Genomic DNA, 19,503 nt, shown 5'->3' with positions numbered 1-19,503 from the left:
GGTTTCAATGCAAGCCGTATTTGAATCGATAAGGATGCAATTAAATATTTTATTGTTATGTATTATATCACCAAATCGTACCCTGCTCCATCAAGACGGAATACGTTTCTAGTTAAAATTCGGATACATGGCAGTGAACGTGCTTATTAATTATAATACCTTTGAAGAACGAAGTTAATTTGATAAAAAACGAAAAAAAGTATAGCGCCTGATGTAACTTACATAGCAATACCACTTTTCTGCTTAAAAATTCTATCAGGCGTTTTTATTTTTTTTAGGATTAATTAAATGGATGTTGTTTTTATTTTCATTATGGGATAATCATATGATAGTAATGATTTTTAAACGTTTTAACGACAATATGGAATGGTTATTTTTTGTTAAAAATTGTTTCGTCTTGAGCATGGTTATGCAATTATTCTGAAAATTAAATAACGTAAATGGTCAATATTCCATTGACAAACAGACTAAGTGACAAACAAAATACTTTCAAGGAATTCGCAATGTTCAAGGATTACTAGAACAACAACCAACTCCAAAGGACTCCAAGTTTGTTTCCAATGATACTAATAACAAAAAACAATTTCATATGTTATTAATTTCGTACTACTTACACTTTCATAAATAAAACAATTTTAACTGATTCTAATAATATTGAGATATTATCTAAATATGATACTGGAGGTTATTCTTGTGCCTTTTTTTAAAAGCTGTGGAATTATCAGAAAGGTACCCGAATCCTGGGGGTGGGAACCGGGTTATGTGGGATTCTTATCCATTGAAACCACTGCAATAAATAAATAAATAAAAAAAATACAAAAATAGCCGTCTTTGTGTCGATATCACGCATACACCCTCTGCTGAAGCGAAGGTGATCTTACAACTGAACTCCTCGGTGGTGCGTACGGCAGCACGATACCGGCTGCCTTCTCATGGCCATCTGAAATTGGACACCTCACGCATTTACGGCCTCAACGTTACGCCCTATATTTCAAGCCCCGGGCGTCGGGGCTGTAGATTATAAGGTAGCTACTTACCTGGTAAAGTAAATAAAAACCAATACAATTATCATTTTTAATATTTTCACAAACACCCTTGAACCTTTACAATTGCGTCGTGAGATAGCAGCAATGAGCGCTTTCTATCGACTGTATCACGGCGAGTGCTCTGAGGAATTATTCTCTCTAATTCCTGCTTCTCCCTTCCTTCTTAAGTCCACGCGAGCTGGTTCTCGATGTCACCGCCTAACTGTGACATCAATTCCATCGCGAACAAAGAAATTTGGCAACTCCTTTCTTTGTCGTACTTCCAAAAAATGGAATTCCTTACCAGCTCACGTGTTCCCCTCCTCTTACAACCCGGGTTCCTTCAAACGAGGCGTGAAGAGGCATCTTGCGGGCCGGCAAGGCGAAGACGGCTAGTGCAGAACGTTTTTCCCGTCTGTACTGGCCGTCGTCGCGTTTGGACTCTACTACCACTTACCATCAGGTGGAGTAGTCATTTGCCCTCCCGGCGAATATAAAAAAAAAAAAACTGAAGTTCTAATGAGATACGCATAATAAAATTCAATTTATTAAAATTGTATACAAATGTCATTTTCTTACAATTATTTTTCATACATGGCAACTTTGGATCACGTCATTAAAGGTTCGAAAAATAATATTCCGAGGGACAATTATTTGCAGAAATGAATAATTATGGTTCAATTACCTAGTCATTTCAGTCACCCTAACTAGATAACAGTTTTGGTATCTTTATAACTAACAATGGATATCATTGGAAAACGACCTTTGTGTCAATGCTATAGGTGCTAAAACTGATTGAATAATGATAATTCATTGTTTACAAAATCAATATTCTGTAAGCATTGAAGTCTTAGAGGGGAGGTGAATTGATACAAAAGTACATTGTATTCTGTGCTATTATTATAAATGCGAAAATAGCTCTGTTTGTCTGTCACGCTTTCCCGGGTAAACTACTGAACTGAAATTGATGAAATTTGGTGTGAAACAAAATTGAACCCCAAAGACATAGGCTACTTTTTTAAAATCCCCTCTGCCTAAGACATGAGCGTATATTATTCTTTTATAAATAGCAAGGTCAATATGTAGTTTATTTATACTAGTTTTACGCCCGAATCGGGGGGGCTGAGAAGTCACGTAGGTAAGATAAAATAGCCCATGTCCTTGGCGTTTAAGTTTGCTTCATATAAAGTTTTATCAAAATCGGTTTAGTGGTTTAAGATTGAAAGCGGATTTGAAGTGATAGAGTAACCATCGCATTTATAATATTAGCGTAGATACTGTTTACATAATATACTTTCGTAAAATGATTTTATTGAGGACGAAAGGCCAAATAGACAGACAATAATTGCCTTTGCTCACGATTATATATAATGGCACACCTTTGGTCTATTTTATTAAGTGTTCAAGTAAAATTATATCGCATGTTACTTTAATTTGTTACTAGATGGCGCTAGTTGTCTTTTAAATCGCGCTATAGTTATTTATTTCTAAAAACACATAATAAGGCTTGGTTAGAGAGTTCGAGATTCGGGATCCCGGTATCCCGGTCATTTTCAGTCCCGAAAATTTCGGGATTCAATTTGACCAATACCGGGATTTTTGAGATTGACAAAAGGAAAGAAATTCGAACTAGAGTGATTCATTCGATTTTATAAAGTTTAACGTCTTAATTTTTGTTATTTACTAACAATTAGTTTATTCCTTTTAAGAATATTTTTAGTTGGGACAAAAAAAATTTACTTTTGACCCTCAATGTGTTTTGTAACGAATCAGGTCATTATCAATACTGATCCCTGTATACGTATAATAATAACGTAAGAATTTCTGATTAAATTTTTGTTTCCATAAATTAAACAGAATCTGTCGTTTATTTTTAAATACCTTAAATTTTATTTTAGTAAAGTTTAACTTCTGGAGAGCGGTTATATCATGGTATATACCGTTATTTTGTCATTGAACATAATATGATAAAACTCGTCGTCGTATTGCCTCTACTGGTGACATAAAGGCTGGGCTTCATTTTTAGTTGATATTTGACATGTTGTTTCAGTTCCGATGACATGTATGCACCTGTTGGCTATTCTGGTAAATTCGCACTCATTCTCTTATTTTTTTAACTTAATTAATATATTGTTATACCATTAATTTAAATAGCTAGATAATTTTATTATACGACACATTTTAATTAATAACACTAATAGCATAATTATCTAATAACTTTGTAGTACTAAATTTCTTAAAAATATATTTTATAGTAATTTTGTATATTTGGAGAAGACTAAAAAACATGGTATCTAAGCCCATTTGATGAGTCTGTATGTTAAAAAGTTAATGTCAATCCTGTCAGAAGTCGATTTGAAATAAACATTGTTATTGTTTAATTTTTATTGTTATTCATTCTATCGACAAAAGTTTACAGTATAATATTAATACATACACGTCAGAAAAGGGAAAAAAAAAAATAATAATATTAATACACTTATTTTTATTAATAAGTTATTATTATCATATACGAATGAAATATGCAGTATCACAAAGACTTTTAACTTTTATATTATAATAAAAGTATTGAAAAGTTTGAAATATGAGTCGATGTGATTTTAAAATTGTTCTTCTGGGTAGTGAACATGTCGGAAAGACTAGTTTAGTGTTAAGATTTGTTAACTGTAGATTTAATTCTGGCACTCCATACCAAAACGTAAGTATATTATCGTATTTTACGTACTTTTTAAAGTTATTTTATCTCGCGCCTTTGTGTACATATTCATTGACCTCTGTTTTATTTTTAAAACTTTGAACAATAGTAAAGTTGATTTTTAAATTAAGCTCATTTATTAAATCCAGCTCACAAACATTTGCAATTCAATATTTTTTTTAATTATTTTCTTCTTGTTGGTGACACTATTTGTATGAAACCCAAAAAAAAAAAAAACTTTTTTCAGACTATCGGTGCAGCTTTCTGTGCTAAACAGATGCAGTCAAACGATAAAGAATTCAATGTTGGTATTTGGGATACAGCTGGCAGCGAAAGGTAAACATAAAAAAAGAAACATCTCAGCACTTGCGTTAATAGCCTATTGGTTTAGGGTTCTATGTATTACAGCGAGCTATTTTTTATTTTTATTTTATAGAATAGGAAGGCGGACGAGCATATAGGCCACCTGAGGGTAAATGGTCACCAATGCCCATAGACATTGGCATTGTAAGAAATGTTAACCATCGCTTACATCACCAATGTCCCACCAACCTTGAGAACTAAGACGTTATGTCCCTTGTGCCTGTAATTACACTGACTCACCCTTCAAACCGGAACACAACAATACCAAGTACTGCTGTTTTGCGATAGAATATCTGATGAGTGGGTGGTACCTATGTAAAAGTCAAAGATTGAAACTTGACCTCCTTGCTTATTACCTTCACTACATATAGTACATATGGTATATTAATGAATTAATTTACTTGAAAGCGTAATTGTAACAATAATATTTAATAAAAAAAAAAAAAACAATTAAAAAAATGTAGTATGTAGCAGTAGCAGAAAAGGTCTGGTTAAGCCGAGGCAGCCATTTATGTTTGTGTTAATAAATAGTTAGCTTATTAATTATGGTGTAGTAAATTAGGCCTGTGAGACTATAGTGTTTTACAAATACGGGTTCGGGGTCACCACAAAAAGTTTTACTATACTTCTATACTATGTGTTCGTTGTATGGGTATATTCCGGATAAAGTAATAGATGATATGCTTTGCTATTTGAGTTTATAACTATGCATGCCTCTACGGACCGAGCGTAACAATGACTAACTGATAGGCTGCTACAAGCTTGTCATAGAGTAATAAAACCCATGTGTCCCTACAATCCTATACGTTTTACGGACAAAAGGAAAATGACAAAAAGAAGTAATTAATCAAAAAATTACGATTTTTATAACATTATATCAAGATACAAAAGAGTTAATTATGTGATAAAAATCATTTACAGATCACAGCTATCTCTCACACAGATAACAGTTAACATTGTAGCCGGGCGTAAAAAAAAAAACCAAAAAAAACTTTTTGACAACTATGACATGTACGCTGCATATAGATAATCGCTAACAATATATATATTTCTTATTCCAGATACGAAGCTATGACTCGTATGTACTACAGAGGGGCTCATGCAGCTATCATCTGCTATGAGCCTTCATCCCAAGCGTCGTGGACGAGGTTACGTCACTGGTTGCAAGAATTGAGAACGGTTGAAGAGGTATTGTATTTTAATAATTTCAACCCTTCATGAGCGTTGAGCGTGTTTGGCTATTGTTAGGCCTATTTCCTTACCCAGGGGTAGATTTCCCTATAGTTTGAATAGGCCCGAGTCGAGGGTGATATATTTAGGCACATATGGAGATTCTGACTTGAAAGTTTCAAAGAGTATGGTAATCGTTTGGTTAAATCTTGTAAAATGATGATACAAAAGTTCCAGCAAGAGCCTATTGAAAGTATAATTTGATTTGGCTTTTTTTGGTATGATAGTTATAGTGGAATGTTGTGGTACCATGAAGGTGGTCTCATGATATGGCTCAGATGTAGAAACGGAAAGGACTCCTTGAAAGAATATAAAGCAAAATTGCTAATCATTCATTTGATTGCTGATTCTTTCATTTTAATTTTTTTTAATATAAAACACTGAAGAGCCCAAATCTAGGACGGTAAAACTTGGTGACATTTTTTTTACCTACTACCTCTGTGATACCACACATCAACGATTAAAAACTAAAATATGTGTCCATAGAGCGTCACAAAAAACATTATGAAAATTACGATTATTTAAAAATTCAATAAGGACTATAACTTTCCATCGGCCGAGAGCAAACAAGATATGAAATCCTTTCGTTAAGATCAAAATGAAAGATACAGAAAATCTGTTGTCAAATAGATTTAAAATCACTATATATAATGTCTTAAAAAATATTGAAATAGAAAAAAAAGGTTAAAGAATAATCCGTTTTAAATTACAGGACTGTAAAGTGTATCTATGCGGCACAAAGAAGGACCTCCTGGATGCTGGCGTTGTGCAGCGTGAGGTCCCAGACGATATAATCGCGACGTATTCCCAAGGCTTGTGTGGGCATTACCTGACATCGAGCAAGACCGGGGAGAATGTTGGTATGTTATTGTTATTTTTTGGTATAACACCTAACCATATTATCATCCACTCTGGACATAGGTCTCGCCAATGGCACACCACTGAGCCCGATCTTCAGCTCTCAATCTCCATCTCCTGCCAGCTACTTTGCGTATAATAGGCTACGTTTGCCAAGGCGGTTCTCTGACAATTGTGACCAGCCCACTGCCACTTCAGCATACTAATCCTTTGGGCTATGTCAATAATTCTGGTTCTCTATAACCTAACCATATAAAATATATAAAATAAATTAGAAAACAATTTTACAGATGAACTCTTTCAGAAGATAGTTGACGACTGTGCAGCAGATTTAAGAGTAATGAAGAACATTGAAGAAGCAAGGGTGCACTTGCAGAAAGAAGAAAATACTAAAAATAAGAATTACTGTTTCTGCTGAGAAATGTATAAATAACTAATAGAGAAAGAAATCTAAAAAATCTGGTACCACTAACCATTCTAACAAAAATTAATACTCTTTAAATGGTGAGTGAGCCAGTGTAATTACTGGCACTTTGTATGTAACATTGGAAATTCCAATGGAAGCATAGATTTACACATTCCACTCTATTCTATAATAGGTCTGCAGTATTATACTCTACAAAAGTTCTTGATTAATATATCATTATATATAACACACAGCCGAGCCCAGTGGTAAGAACGCGTGAAACTTAGCCGATGATCGTGGGTTCAAACCGGGCAAGCACCACTGAATTATCATGTGCTTAATTTGTGATTATAATTCATCTTGTGCTTAACGGTTAAGGAAAACATCGTCAGGAAACCTACATGTGTCTAATTTCATCGAAATTCTGCCACATGTGTATTCCACCAAGACGCACTGGAGCAGCGTGGTGGAATAAGCTCCAAACCTTCTCCTCAAAAAGGGAGAGGAGGCCTTAGCCCAGCACGGGCTGTTACTGTATATATAACACAACACTGTTACTCAACTTATATACACTTTAGTTTTACTTACCTAACACATCATACAAAACGCCAATTTTTTAAATACCACAGATAATTAATTTCTCGACCAATGATATGTCAATACAAGGTCAAACTTATTTATTTATCATTTCTCATACCATTGGAATAGACTATATAAGGAATGGTTTATATAACAATGCCAATGTATAAAGGGTAGGTATCACACATATGTCACATACGTGAGCCCACCTTCCTGTATACATGAAAAAAATATTTCACTGACCGAGCTTACTTGTATTTATATAGATGCGAAAGTATGTTTGTTTGTTACGCTTTCACTTCTTAACTATTAACCGATGATAATGAAATTTTGTGTGCACGTTGTCATCGGTTCTGTGTGTCTATTGCGTGTTTTTTTTATTTCTACTTAATCGATAGAGTTGACGTTTGGCTGTGTTTTATATAGAATAAAAACAGCGCCATCTAGTGACAATAATCGGAATTCGATACAAATCAACTCGAACTAGGCACATAGAAAAGGACGAAGGGGTATGTAATCGCCCCTCCCCACAAACAGAGACGAAGCCGCGTGCAAAAATTAGTATTCAATAAAGAATGCCAAATATAAACCAATTTAAGAACGAAAAAAAGTCTAGAAGATTCGACGAAAGAAACTCAGTGGGATTATTATATATACTATTAGAAATAAAGATAGAAAAACGTTTTTAAAAAGAGATAAATCGATACAACTACTTTTACTGGTGGTAGGGCTTTGTGCGAGCTCGTCTGGGTAGGTACCACCCACTCATTGGATATTCTACCGCAAAACTGCAGTACTTGGCATTGATGTATTCCAGTTTGAAGGGTGAGCGATCCAGTGTAATTACAGGCACAAGGCACATAACATCTTAGTTCTCAAGGTTGGTGGCGCATTGGTGATGTAAGCGGTGGTTAACATTTCTTACAATGCCAATGTCTATGGGCGTTGGTGACCACTTATCATCAGGACGAGCATATGGGCCACCTGATAGTAAGTGGTCACCAACGCCCATAGACATTGGCATTGTAAGAAATGTTAACCACCGCTTACATCACCAACGCGCATCCAACCTTAGGAACTAAGACGCTGTCTCTTGTACCTGTAATTACACTGGCTCACTCACCCTTCAAACCGAAACACAACAATACCAAGCATTGTTATTTTTCGGTAGAATATCTGATGATTGGGTGGTACCTACACAGACGAGCTTGCACAAAGCTCTACCACCAGTAAAGGACCATAATCAGATATGAAGCAAGTTTGAACCCCAAAAAAGGACATGGGCTTATATGTATATAAGTATATGTACATAACATGTCCACCCCGACGCCATATATATAATGTTAATGATAAATATATAAAATAATTTTATATTTAGTAATAACATTTGTATGAAATATACGCTTAATTTATTTTCACTGATAAATTTAATAAAAAAAAAAACATATTTTGCTTTTGTTTTATTTATTATCGACCCTCGTATAGGGATACCGTCAACGTGATGGTACCGTGCGCAAAAAAAAACGGCACCACTGGCTTTTTGTGGCCATTCTAGCGTGTGAGTGGTGGTGCCACCTCCGCCATCCGCTTCACAAAATAGGGGCTTCCTAATACAATGACTTAATGTATGGTTTTGCGAACCGTATCAGTTGGCGGGGTATCCCCAGTCGGGGTGTTCATTGCCGCTGTAAGTTTTAAGTATAACATTAGTATAATTCATGTACAGACATTTATTACATACTAGCTGTGTCCGCGGTTTCACGTGCGTATAACTTGAAAAAATCACTAAGAACAGACTTTTCAGTATATACAACATATATTATTTTCGTGGGATAGTAGTATTTATTCGGTTTTGCCCCGGATCTAGATAGGGCAACATACATTTGGAATCATACACAAGAAAAGCATCATTCTCATAAATCTATTCCTGCATACTTGAATGTCTTTCTCTGTACTTTACTTCACAGGAAATTGTATCCTTTTAAAATGAAAACGTAAGTCAGTTTTTTTTTATAAGTAGATACTTATTATCAACTAACCGACTAACTGGGTCATTTTTCGCCAAGGGAATCGGAATTGCGATATAAAGAAGAAAAATGCTATCATTCTCCTCCACCTCTACTCCATTATTCCACGCGGTCACGATTTGTACTATTTTGAATTTTTCTTTATATATATTTAAGGCTTTACTTCACTTGTCTAACTAACCGACTAAGTAAAAGAAACGAAATACCTACCTTATTTTTTTTTAACACTGGAAGAACGCGTTACGCGTTTCCCCACGGGAACAGTGGGGGGTATGTCGGGCCGAGTGCGGCCCGAACATCGGAATACCCACTAAAAAACCAGCGTTACGCTCGTGACGGTGACGCTCTAAACGAAATACCTACCTAACCTAAAATCTTTAAGTTACGAATAATAAATACACCAGTAGAAGTAATAAATTCTATTATTTGTTAATTTTAATATCTTTAATATAATAACTTATGAGATATTTGAAATTTAATTAAAACAAAATATCATATATTTTTAATTCGTTGACAATCGTTCAGTTCTCCGTTTTTTATACAGGTGACCGGTGAATTACTATCAATATTTAAGGACGTGATATTTGACGATCATATATGACAAAAAAAATACATATAACATAAATATTGATAAACTTCTAAGTAAAGTTAACCAACAATTATGTAATTAATTACGCATCGTGTGGACACCCTAGCTGCGCTGTCGACACAAAACAGATATGTAGGTAGGTACATTTAGTTATCACGCGGTAGTATACCTACGTCCAAACGCCGTCACGTGTTAACAGGGTAGCAGGCTACCTGATAAACAAGCATGATCCAATCCCCCTTCATACTTTAATCCTGGCTTAGGACAGGCAAAAATACCAAGACATTTCACTCGTTTAAGCAACAAATTTGTTGACTAGGTAAATGATGTGAACTTGGGACAAAAATTAATATGAACTGTTTACCTATCTTGGTATTTCCGGCGTATTTAAAAATGGAATCATACTTATTTACAACGATTGTCAATCATGAAACTACCTATTTACCTACATAGCTACACTAACTTTATTCGTGGCTCGTAATCGTTGGCACTGAGTTCTTGAACATGTCGAAAATGATACGGGTGTTCTTTGTGAAGTAGATTCCACACAGTCCACTGAGATACAGGTCACACACACACACGACAGATTAGGTATACGCGTAAGATCGATCGCTAGGCGCGCGCGCGGGAAAACAGACATACGAACCTTACGGCGGCGCTCGCCCGACTAATTGGTCGCGCGACAGGTGTTGCGGGTGGCGAGCGGCACAGTACAACACCGCGCCGCACGCGCCGCCGGCTTGTGTTCACGCTTCATTTATTTAAATTTATGTAAATTTGGTCAAAAATTAAGTACTTTTTTTACATAATTCGAATGAGAATCATGTACCGAGTATCCACCTTAAAAATTGTTAGTAATTCACCAGTAACCCTGTATATGCGCGGGAAAAACTATTTTTTTTACCAATATTATATTATTATTGTTTATCGATTATATTTTTATTAAATCAAATACAATATAGAAATATTATTAAATATATTAAATGAAGTACATAAATAAGTATTTCTAACACAAAGTTATTTACAAACCGAAAGTAAATACGTATGTATGCATTTTCAGACAACCTACTCAATTACCCGATTTAATAATATTTCAAAACTATAAAAACTACTAAAAATTGTCTATGGTCTTATCTCGATAACTTTTGTATGAATTAATATTTTGTTACATTTAATCACTGTTTTGGACAATAAAACACTTATTTTTACACAATATTACTATTTCGCAATACTTTTAATTTGAATAAAAAAATAACAATTTTAAATATATGTCAAGCAAACGTCATTTTGCTCGTCCTGTCATGCGGTACGCCTGTCATCGTCGTACGAAAACCTCCTTAGTCAGATCTTCGCAGCTTACGCTTACGGCTCACCTCGACGTCACGCGTAACAATTTTATAAAATCGACTTTGCAAATGATGCATTATTTTTGAACAAATTTGATTACCATACAAAAATCATAGTAACCTTAAAAGATAGACATATTAAAACAGTTAATCGACGTATACTAGCATAAGCGGAACCCTATTCAATACGATCAATCATATAGATCTGAGTTCAAATTACACTGGAAATATAGTTATTTTATAGCAATCGCATCGAATAAATGTTCGACGTGATTCTTTAAATTGACATAACTTTATTATTCATTAGCCGATTGAAATAAAACAAACACTAAATTTTAAGTGAAGTTAGCCACAATACATTAGTTAAAAACCGCACTCAAATCCGTTAAGCCGTTTCTAAGATTAACGTGCCCAAATGCATAGACAAATAGATAATAGACAAAAATTCTAACCATTGTTTTTGGTTCTATTGCGATGATAAAGGCCCCTAGTAATAGTTTTACTCATATGTTCCATGTACAGACAGCGTTCAGTTACAGATTTATTATGTGTATAGATAGATAATCTAGAAGTTTCTTGATCTTATATAGTTCAGACTAATAGTCAGTCAGCCTGGACATTGGCCTGTATATATATTTGTCGCAACCGGGTGAATTATTTCGGTCAACGCCATCTAGTGGTATACGTTCGAGACTACGTTATGGAATCGTTTCCGGTACGCCAGCGCCATGTAGCGGCACTCGATGGAGTTTGTGTAAGCATGCGCCAGAGGGGAAGTCGGACAGGACTACTCTCCGAGCGTTCGGCGCGTGCGGTCAGAACCATCGCGCATTCCGGTCACCTACTTAAACTGTGTTACTGAGTCGTTATACTGTGGTTGATTGTACAAGTGTGTTTTCTTGATCCTTCGTCACCCACCGATAGACGCCCACATAAGAAAACCATGAACTATAACTGTGGTGATGGCCCTCCGCCGTCATATTGATAATACGACCATTTAATAAAGTACCTTTACATTATAAATATAGTTTTAATTAAACGTCTGTCCATAAAAGGAGTTATAGTTTAGGATTCATGTATGTATGTGAGTTAATTTATTCCACAATATATTTTAAATACCTAAACAGATTTGACTGTGTCATCACGTTATTTATCCCAAACGATACTGGTTATAATAATTTAAAAACAAAACAATAGCCTTGGGCAGACATGTTTTTTGATTTCCAAATAATTCAAGTATTATTTTATCAAATCTTTCGTGGATTTACCAGTAGGCTGAGTAGAGTCAAGCCTAAGGCGACTTTTGAGATTTGATGAGCGGATTTTTTTTGTAGCAACTGAGGGTACGCGAATGTAAAACAAATCTGTAAGGCGAATTTATAATATCACATAGAAAATTTCGAGGAATCTTACCAATGGGTTTTCCCTTTTTTTGTTGTAGGTATATACGAGATATGCATATACATAATTTTTTTTGTGAATAACTATGCCAAAATAATTTCAAACCTACAATAAATGAGTATATAAATGATATCACTACATATTATAAAACAAAGCCCCCTGCCGTTAAGAAAGAGTTGCTACTGGGCTCAAAAAAGGATAAGCATTCAAATTTTTTTTTTCTTTTTTTTTTAACGGGTTTTTTATCCTTGCGGCATGTAAACCCATCGTACCTTAAGCCATCTTACATATCAAATTTTATCTTATAGGATTTATAATTACGTTACATACTGACAGACAGACGTCATACTGCATATTGCTTTGGCCACTGTAGACGTGGGATCTGATAAAGCACTTTGCATAACTCCGACATTTAACCGACATATCTGAAATCTATTTATCAATGCTTCCCTAGGGTCTCTAAATTTATTACATTCTACTAAAACATGATGTATGTCATTTATCTTATCGCAAACATTACAATTACGGGAATCAGCCTTTTTTATGAGAAAAAGGAAATTGTTACAAGGGTAATGACCGGAGCGAAGTCTACATAATATGTTAGTATGCGAACTACTCATTTTAACATTTTCGAACCATGGAATTTGAGGAGGCTGATTTACAATCGTTTTATACCATATACCCTTTATCTTTTGACCGTCGGTCAAAATATTCTCGCCATAAAAGCCAACTTGCAGCCTTAAATGTAGGTAAAACTTCTGCAAAGCTAGGTTTAATATTGAAAATCCTTTCTTCGACACCGTTCATGGCCGTTTTAGCTCGCATATCATTCAAATTTCATATGCATGCAAAACGTCAAAAATATCAATAACAATAATAGAAATTTTCGAAATGATTTGTTTAATTCTTTATCTTAAAAAAAAAAAAACAATAAATGACGTTTCACTTACGTTCAGAAATAACGTGATTTAAGATTGACATCAAAAACCGTCAAAAATATCAATCACAATAATATACAACAAAATTTCTCAAATTTCAAATTATCTGTGGAATTTTTCAGCTTAAAAAAATAAATAAATGACGTTTCACTGAGGTTCGAAATGACGTGATTTAATATTGACGCCAAAAATATCGAAGTCCATTTGAATTGCATTTCGTTCGGTGAATCTTATGACTAAACAGTTCGTTTTAAATCTATTAATTAAATTATTAATTAAAACATAGGGCTGAGGGAAAAACCTCTCTTTGTGCATACATTTTAAAGTACACTGATTTAAGTGACAAGTATTCAGCGGGCTTAATATATAATAATTGACCAATAAGCGTTTTAACAATTTTTATCTCCTTAATATAATTTTCTTATACTAATTATAACAATGGATAGAAACTTAACTTTAAAAAACATCATTACATTTTACGGTAATATCTATATGCTTAAAATATTTATATACTTCATTCGGTTTCCAACGATGTGATTAAAATAATTTAATATAACAAAAGTAAATACTAAATCTAAGTGTCATGATAACAAAGAATAACACAGCTTGCAAAATAGAAAACAAATGAATATATTAACCTAATATAAAACTTCTTATACTTAAATTTACTATAAAAGTAATATATATTGACGAGCCGGTTGGCGTGGTTGGTAGAACACTTGTCTTTCACGCCGAAGGTTGTGGGTTCGATTCCCACCCAGGACAGACATTTGTGTGCATGAACATGTCTGTTTGTCCTGAGTCTGGGTGTAATTATCTATATAAGTATGTATTTACAAAAAGAAAAGTAGTATATGTAGTATATCAGTTGTCTGGTTTCCATAGCACAAGCTCTGTACAAGCTTAATTTGGGATCAGATGGCCGTGTGTGAAAAATGTCCCAGGATATATTATATTATATTATTATATTATATATTATTATATAAGAAAAAAGATTGTATATATTATCAAAATATCTCCTTTGAAGGTCCTTTTGATACCCAAACCGGGCTCTGGTCGATCTATTAACAGTTGATCTCGACGTCCTGGGGACCCAAATCTATTAACAAGCTGTCACTTTATCGCCATTGAATTGAAGTACGATCGTTGCCGTTTATCCAAAATGTACTTTAATTTAATTATCGACTATTGGCATAAAAGTTAACAATTAAGTTTGGCTTTGATGTAATACGACATATTAGCATCATATCGGTTCTTTTTTTTGTCGCTGGAAAAACTCATTACGCGTTTCCCCCACGGAAACAGTGGGGGGGTATGTGGGGCTCGGCGATGTCCGAGGCGCCGAGTGCGCCTCGAACAACGGAATACCCACTAAAAAAACCAGCGGTACCCTTTCCGTCATAACAGGGAGCGCCACGGGATCGCTTGCGCATGCTACCACGACGCTCTGACGGGCGGCCTGCCTATGTAGGCCTCCATTCTCTAGGGGGATTACCAGGGTACTGAGACCCTAGTCCCGGCGACGCCTATTGTGGCGGAGGGAGAAGGTGCGCATAGCGCCTCATTCTTCTCTCTGGTCTTCTTCGGCGGAGCAGGTTTGCAGCGGCGTCCTCTTCCCGCTCCGTGCAAGGAGAGGTCTCCGCCGACAACTACCGCCAGGGAATGCCTCTGGGGCCCCCACGCGGCACACTCCATCAGGGTGTGTTGCGCCGTGTCGATTGGCGCACCACACTCGTGGCAGGAAGGTGACATTTCCCACCGTGCTATCTTGTGCAGGTACTTACTGAAGCAGCCGTGTCCGGTAAGTACCTGCGTCAACCTAAACGAAAGCGTGCCTCGTTTTCTTTTGACCCAGCGACTCAAGTGGGGACGTACCGCCTCCACTGTCGCCAGGCCCGCTGTAGGGGACCCCAGATCCTCCTCCCATCGGGATCATATTGGTTCTGATCCGGCCTGAATGAATATAAATTAGTCAAAGTAGGATTGGAATTTAATCGGGAACGTATCGTAATCGTTATAGATTAGGGGAATTGGCCCCAGGGTCAAGCAAATTAGTTCCCAAGGTTAGTAGCATGACCACTTTGACAATCTACGTTACTTTAAAAAAAAATATGCTCATTTTGTATATCGATTATCGCTAGAGCCTGTAGCTTATGTCTGTAATTCTTCGAGGTCTGATTTATACTTAATGGCGCCCTGTTTATTAGGGCTGTCACGTATAATAATATTCGCTTTTGTTTTTTTTTTCTTTATCACATTTGACATTTTTAATCTATAAAATACGTTTTTAGTATCATATTAGTATTTAATAGGTTCGATTTGACAGTAGATACTTTGCATAAAAATATATTCTCGTTTTGAAATGCCTACGTCGATTCCGTTTTCTTTAAAAAGGATAAAATAAATCTTTTTTTCAATGAAGTTAACACTGGTTAATAATGGCTGTAAAATTATAATTGTAATGTAAAACATTTATTTAGTAAATGTGTTGTTTTTTTATCGTTCTTGTTTCATATTTTCGTAATGTACGAATCAAACATAAAGGCTGCAAGAATTGTCACTTAAGATATTATTCTAAAAAAAAAGAACCATAGCGACAACCGAAAATAAGCAACCCTATACTCGCAACCGTTTGTGGAACGCTGACGTTGAAATAGCTCAGTGTAATTCTTTATGGCGTCCGAGACGGACGTGTTTGTAATATATTTAATAAGCCATATTCTCGTCGACAATCAATTAACATAAGCAATTTGTTTCTTTGTGTATTTGTGACGTTAAAAAAATTAGTGTTATTTTAATCTGTGGAATATTTTAAACATCACACGGGTAAGTTTATCGTTATATTTTTTTGTTTTTATTAATGACATTTTAATGTTTTCATTTATTTTTTATAAAAAAAAATAGCAGTGTCGACATTCTTTCTTAATATATGTATATTTTTTCTTTTATGATTAATTATTATGACTGTTATTATATAGCGATTAGATATAAAATTATAACTTGTATCTAAAATAATATATTACACGCATTATCTATAAACTTATTTTTATATATTTGCATTGTGACAGACTAATATTTTGTATCAGTAAAAGCCTGTGAATGTCCAACGCTGGGCTAAGGCGTCCTTTTTTGAGAAGGTTTAGAGCTCATTCCATCACGCTGCTCCAATGCGGGTTAGTGGAGTTATGTCATTTTTCTAACTTAATTGCAATTTTTAAAGAAATTATTATTTCTGTATCCCTGAGAATGTGCATGCAAAATTTTATGTATTGAATAGTTAAGAGGTGAAAGCGTAATAAACACAAACGTTGATTACTTATTTTTGATAGAATAAGTAGTTGAACGAGCATATGGGCCACCTGATGGTAAGTGGTCACCAACGCCCGTAGACATTGGCATTGTAAGAAGTGTTAATCATCGCTTACATCACCAATGCGCCAACCTTGGGAACTAAGATGATATGTCCCTTGTGCCTGTAAACACGCTAACTCACTTATCCTTCAAACCGGAACACAACAATATCAAGTAGTGCTGTTTTGCGGTAGAATATCTGATGAGTTGGTGGGACAAAGCCCTATCATCAGTAAAGGATTGAAATGCATGTCAAAAAAAACCGTAGAATAACTTAACTCGTTCATATAAATAGGTACACGCCCTCATTTTTTCATTGCTTACAATTATTGAAATAAAACAAAAAAATATATATTCAAAATTCTCAAGAGCCCTGCGCAAAAAACAAGCTAAAAATAATAATGGAGTCGTACTACCCAAATAATAATTATTTTTCCAATTTTCATAGCCGGGATGGTGCAATGAGAAACGATACCCCATACATTCAAATTCTGTTCAGGAATTTAAAAGATATAATTGAATAAAGAAACACACATACATTGACCCTAAGGACATTACACTCTTAATTTGGGAAATCCTGTAAATGATAGAGCATATAAAAATGTAAATTGCATATCTAATATTATAAATGGGAGCGCGAGTTGATTGTTATAATGCAAAAATAAAGCCGATGTAAAAATATTAACCATCCGTTACATAGCCAATGCGCCACCAAGCTTGGGAACTAATATATAGTACCTGCCTACACTCTCACTCACCCTTCTAACAAGAACACAAATACTAAGCTATTTGGCGGTAGAATAAGCAGTTGGTACCTACCAAAACAGTGCACAAAGCCCTACCAAGCTTATATATTTTTTTCATTGTTTGTTTGTCACTCTTTAAAGTCATAACTACTGAACTGTTCGTCATGAAAATTTGCATCTACATTATTGGTACAGAAAAGATCTTTTTTTTTTGTTTTTTTCTTTTTTATTTTATGCTCATAGGTCTACAAAAAAAAATGACAATCAAAAAATTCAAATGATTACATTTCTCTTGATGTAGACACGACATGCGTTTTAGATTAAGTGCGAAAAAAGCGTCTAGTCTGTGACAGCATATCACAGAGTACCTAAAACCGTTCGTGGTTGAAGTCGCGGTCGGTTACTAGTTTAACTATAATTATCGATCTAAATAATGTATAACTAGGAAAGCTTGAGCAGCTTCGCTTCAAATTACTCCCCCCCCCCCCCCCCCTTTAAGTAGCTAAATATGTCAAACGTTGCTAGTAAAGTTTCTGATTTTGTTTTATTAATAAAGCCCTGTAAATATATCGTTTTAATCATAACATATCATATTAATTCGCTAGAGGTAAATTAATTTTTACAATCTCTCATTCAACTTCACCTAATAGGGTTGCCAAACTATAATACATAGCATAGATCGTTTTTATATCCTATATCCTGTTAAAAAATACGCATAAATACTATATTTAATTTAATCTGACAGATTATTTTTAATACAAAAAGTAATAAAAAAGTAATTCTAAGTATATAATAGTAATCTAAGTCCTTCCTGGGGGTTATATACCTAAATGCGTCAGTCGTTTAGTCATGAGAGCGTAACAAACAACCAAATAGACATTTACTATCGCATTTACTGGTGGTAGGGCTTCGTGCTAGCTCGTCTGGGTAGGTACCACCCACTCATCAGATATTCTACCGCATAACACCAGTACTTGGTACTGTTGTGTGCCGGTTTGAAGTATGAGTGAGCCAGTGTAATTACAGGCACAAGGGACATAAAATCTTAGTTCCCAAGGTTGGTGGCGCATTGGCTATAAGCGATGGTTGACATTTCTTACAATGCCAATGTCTAAGGCCGTTGGTGACCACTTACCATCAGGTGGCCCATATGCTCGCCCGCCTTCCTATTCTATAAAAAGAAAAAATATATAATATTAGTATAGGTTATTTTATTATTGCTCTCTATTCGGCATTTCCGGTACAGATTAAAAAAAAATGAATTCGGAATGTCGACAAGAGATTGTGAGTGAGTATATATTTAACAAATAAAAGCTATTAATCTACAATAAAATAATAATACATTTATATATAATATAATTATAAATTTAATAAAGCATATCATAGCAGTCGACAAAAGAACTTTTATGCAATAACTAAAAATGCATGTATATTTTTTTTCAACAATGAACTTGTATATATTTGTTAAGTGTACTAATTTTTATTTAGCTTCTATAAACAACTGTTTAACAATGGCGTTTTGAAGACATTCTCAACGCCCCCGATTACATTATATCTGCCAGTGATAATGATACGCTGGTGGCGTTCTAAGCAGAGATTCGGCCCTTAGGACGCGCGTATTCCGAGCCCTTAAATAGGCTCTCAAAACCGGCTAAATATTTTAAGACGCCTTTCCCCGGTCACGTTGTCGAACCCATTTAAACAACACAACACCATTTTAACAATTACAGGCACAAGGGACATCTTAGTTCCCAAGGTTTGGTGGGGCATTGGTGATGTAAGCAATGGTTAACATTTCTTACAATGCCATTGTCTAAGAGCGATGGTGACCACTTACCATCAAGTGGCCCACATGCTCGTTCGCTTTTCTATTCTATAAAAAGTAATCATAATTTCGAAAACAAATTCCTATAATCACCAGAAAAATAGTTGGCAACCCTACCTATTAG

At 35.0% G+C, this 19,503-nt stretch overlaps 3 protein-coding genes across 4 annotated transcripts in view; 2 read left to right on the top strand and 1 right to left on the bottom strand.

Annotated features, from left to right (window-relative positions):
• LOC126779896 (catenin alpha) overlaps positions 1-19,503 on the bottom strand; it is a 400,158-nt gene that overhangs the window by 114,716 nt on the left and 265,939 nt on the right. The gene's annotated exons all lie outside the window — the stretch shown is intronic.
• LOC126780119 (ras-related protein Rab-24-like) lies at positions 3,466-8,555 on the top strand. Of its 2 annotated transcripts, XR_007670434.1 has the most exons (6): positions 3,466-3,723; positions 3,968-4,056; positions 5,145-5,271; positions 6,026-6,173; positions 6,462-6,675; positions 7,583-8,555. XR_007670434.1 is itself a non-coding variant. In XM_050504385.1 (5 exons), exons 1-5 carry the CDS (start codon positions 3,610-3,612, stop codon positions 6,587-6,589), a joined length of 606 nt encoding a protein of 201 aa, XP_050360342.1. In that variant the 5' UTR covers positions 3,466-3,609; the 3' UTR covers positions 6,590-8,555. The 2 variants fall into 2 exon arrangements, 1 of the variants encoding a protein (XP_050360342.1); XM_050504385.1 differs by having other exon boundaries at positions 6,462-8,555.
• Positions 16,136-19,503, top strand: part of LOC126779926 (serine protease filzig-like) — a 29,894-nt gene continuing 26,526 nt past the window's right edge. The window contains exon 1 of the mRNA XM_050504124.1: positions 16,136-16,283. The gene's annotated coding sequence lies outside the window, so the exon portion shown is untranslated. The remainder of the gene's footprint in view (positions 16,284-19,503) is intronic.

Source organism: Nymphalis io, chromosome 30, assembly GCF_905147045.1.
Source record: "Nymphalis io chromosome 30, ilAglIoxx1.1, whole genome shotgun sequence".
NCBI lineage: Eukaryota > Metazoa > Arthropoda > Insecta > Lepidoptera > Nymphalidae > Nymphalis > Nymphalis io.
This window is presented reverse-complemented; position numbering and strand designations above follow the sequence as displayed.

Bases quoted from the DNA above. Each gene is read 5' to 3' on its own strand.
- LOC126780119 (XM_050504385.1), top strand. From the start codon at position 3,610: ATGAGTCGATGTGATTTTAAAATTGTTCTTCTGGGTAGTGAACATGTC. The intron at 4,057-5,144 runs GTAAACATAAAA...TTCTTATTCCAG, and splicing joins GATACAGCTGGCAGCGAAAG to ATACGAAGCTATGACTCGTA. The intron at 6,174-6,461 runs GTATGTTATTGT...ACAATTTTACAG, and splicing joins CAAGACCGGGGAGAATGTTG to ATGAACTCTTTCAGAAGATA.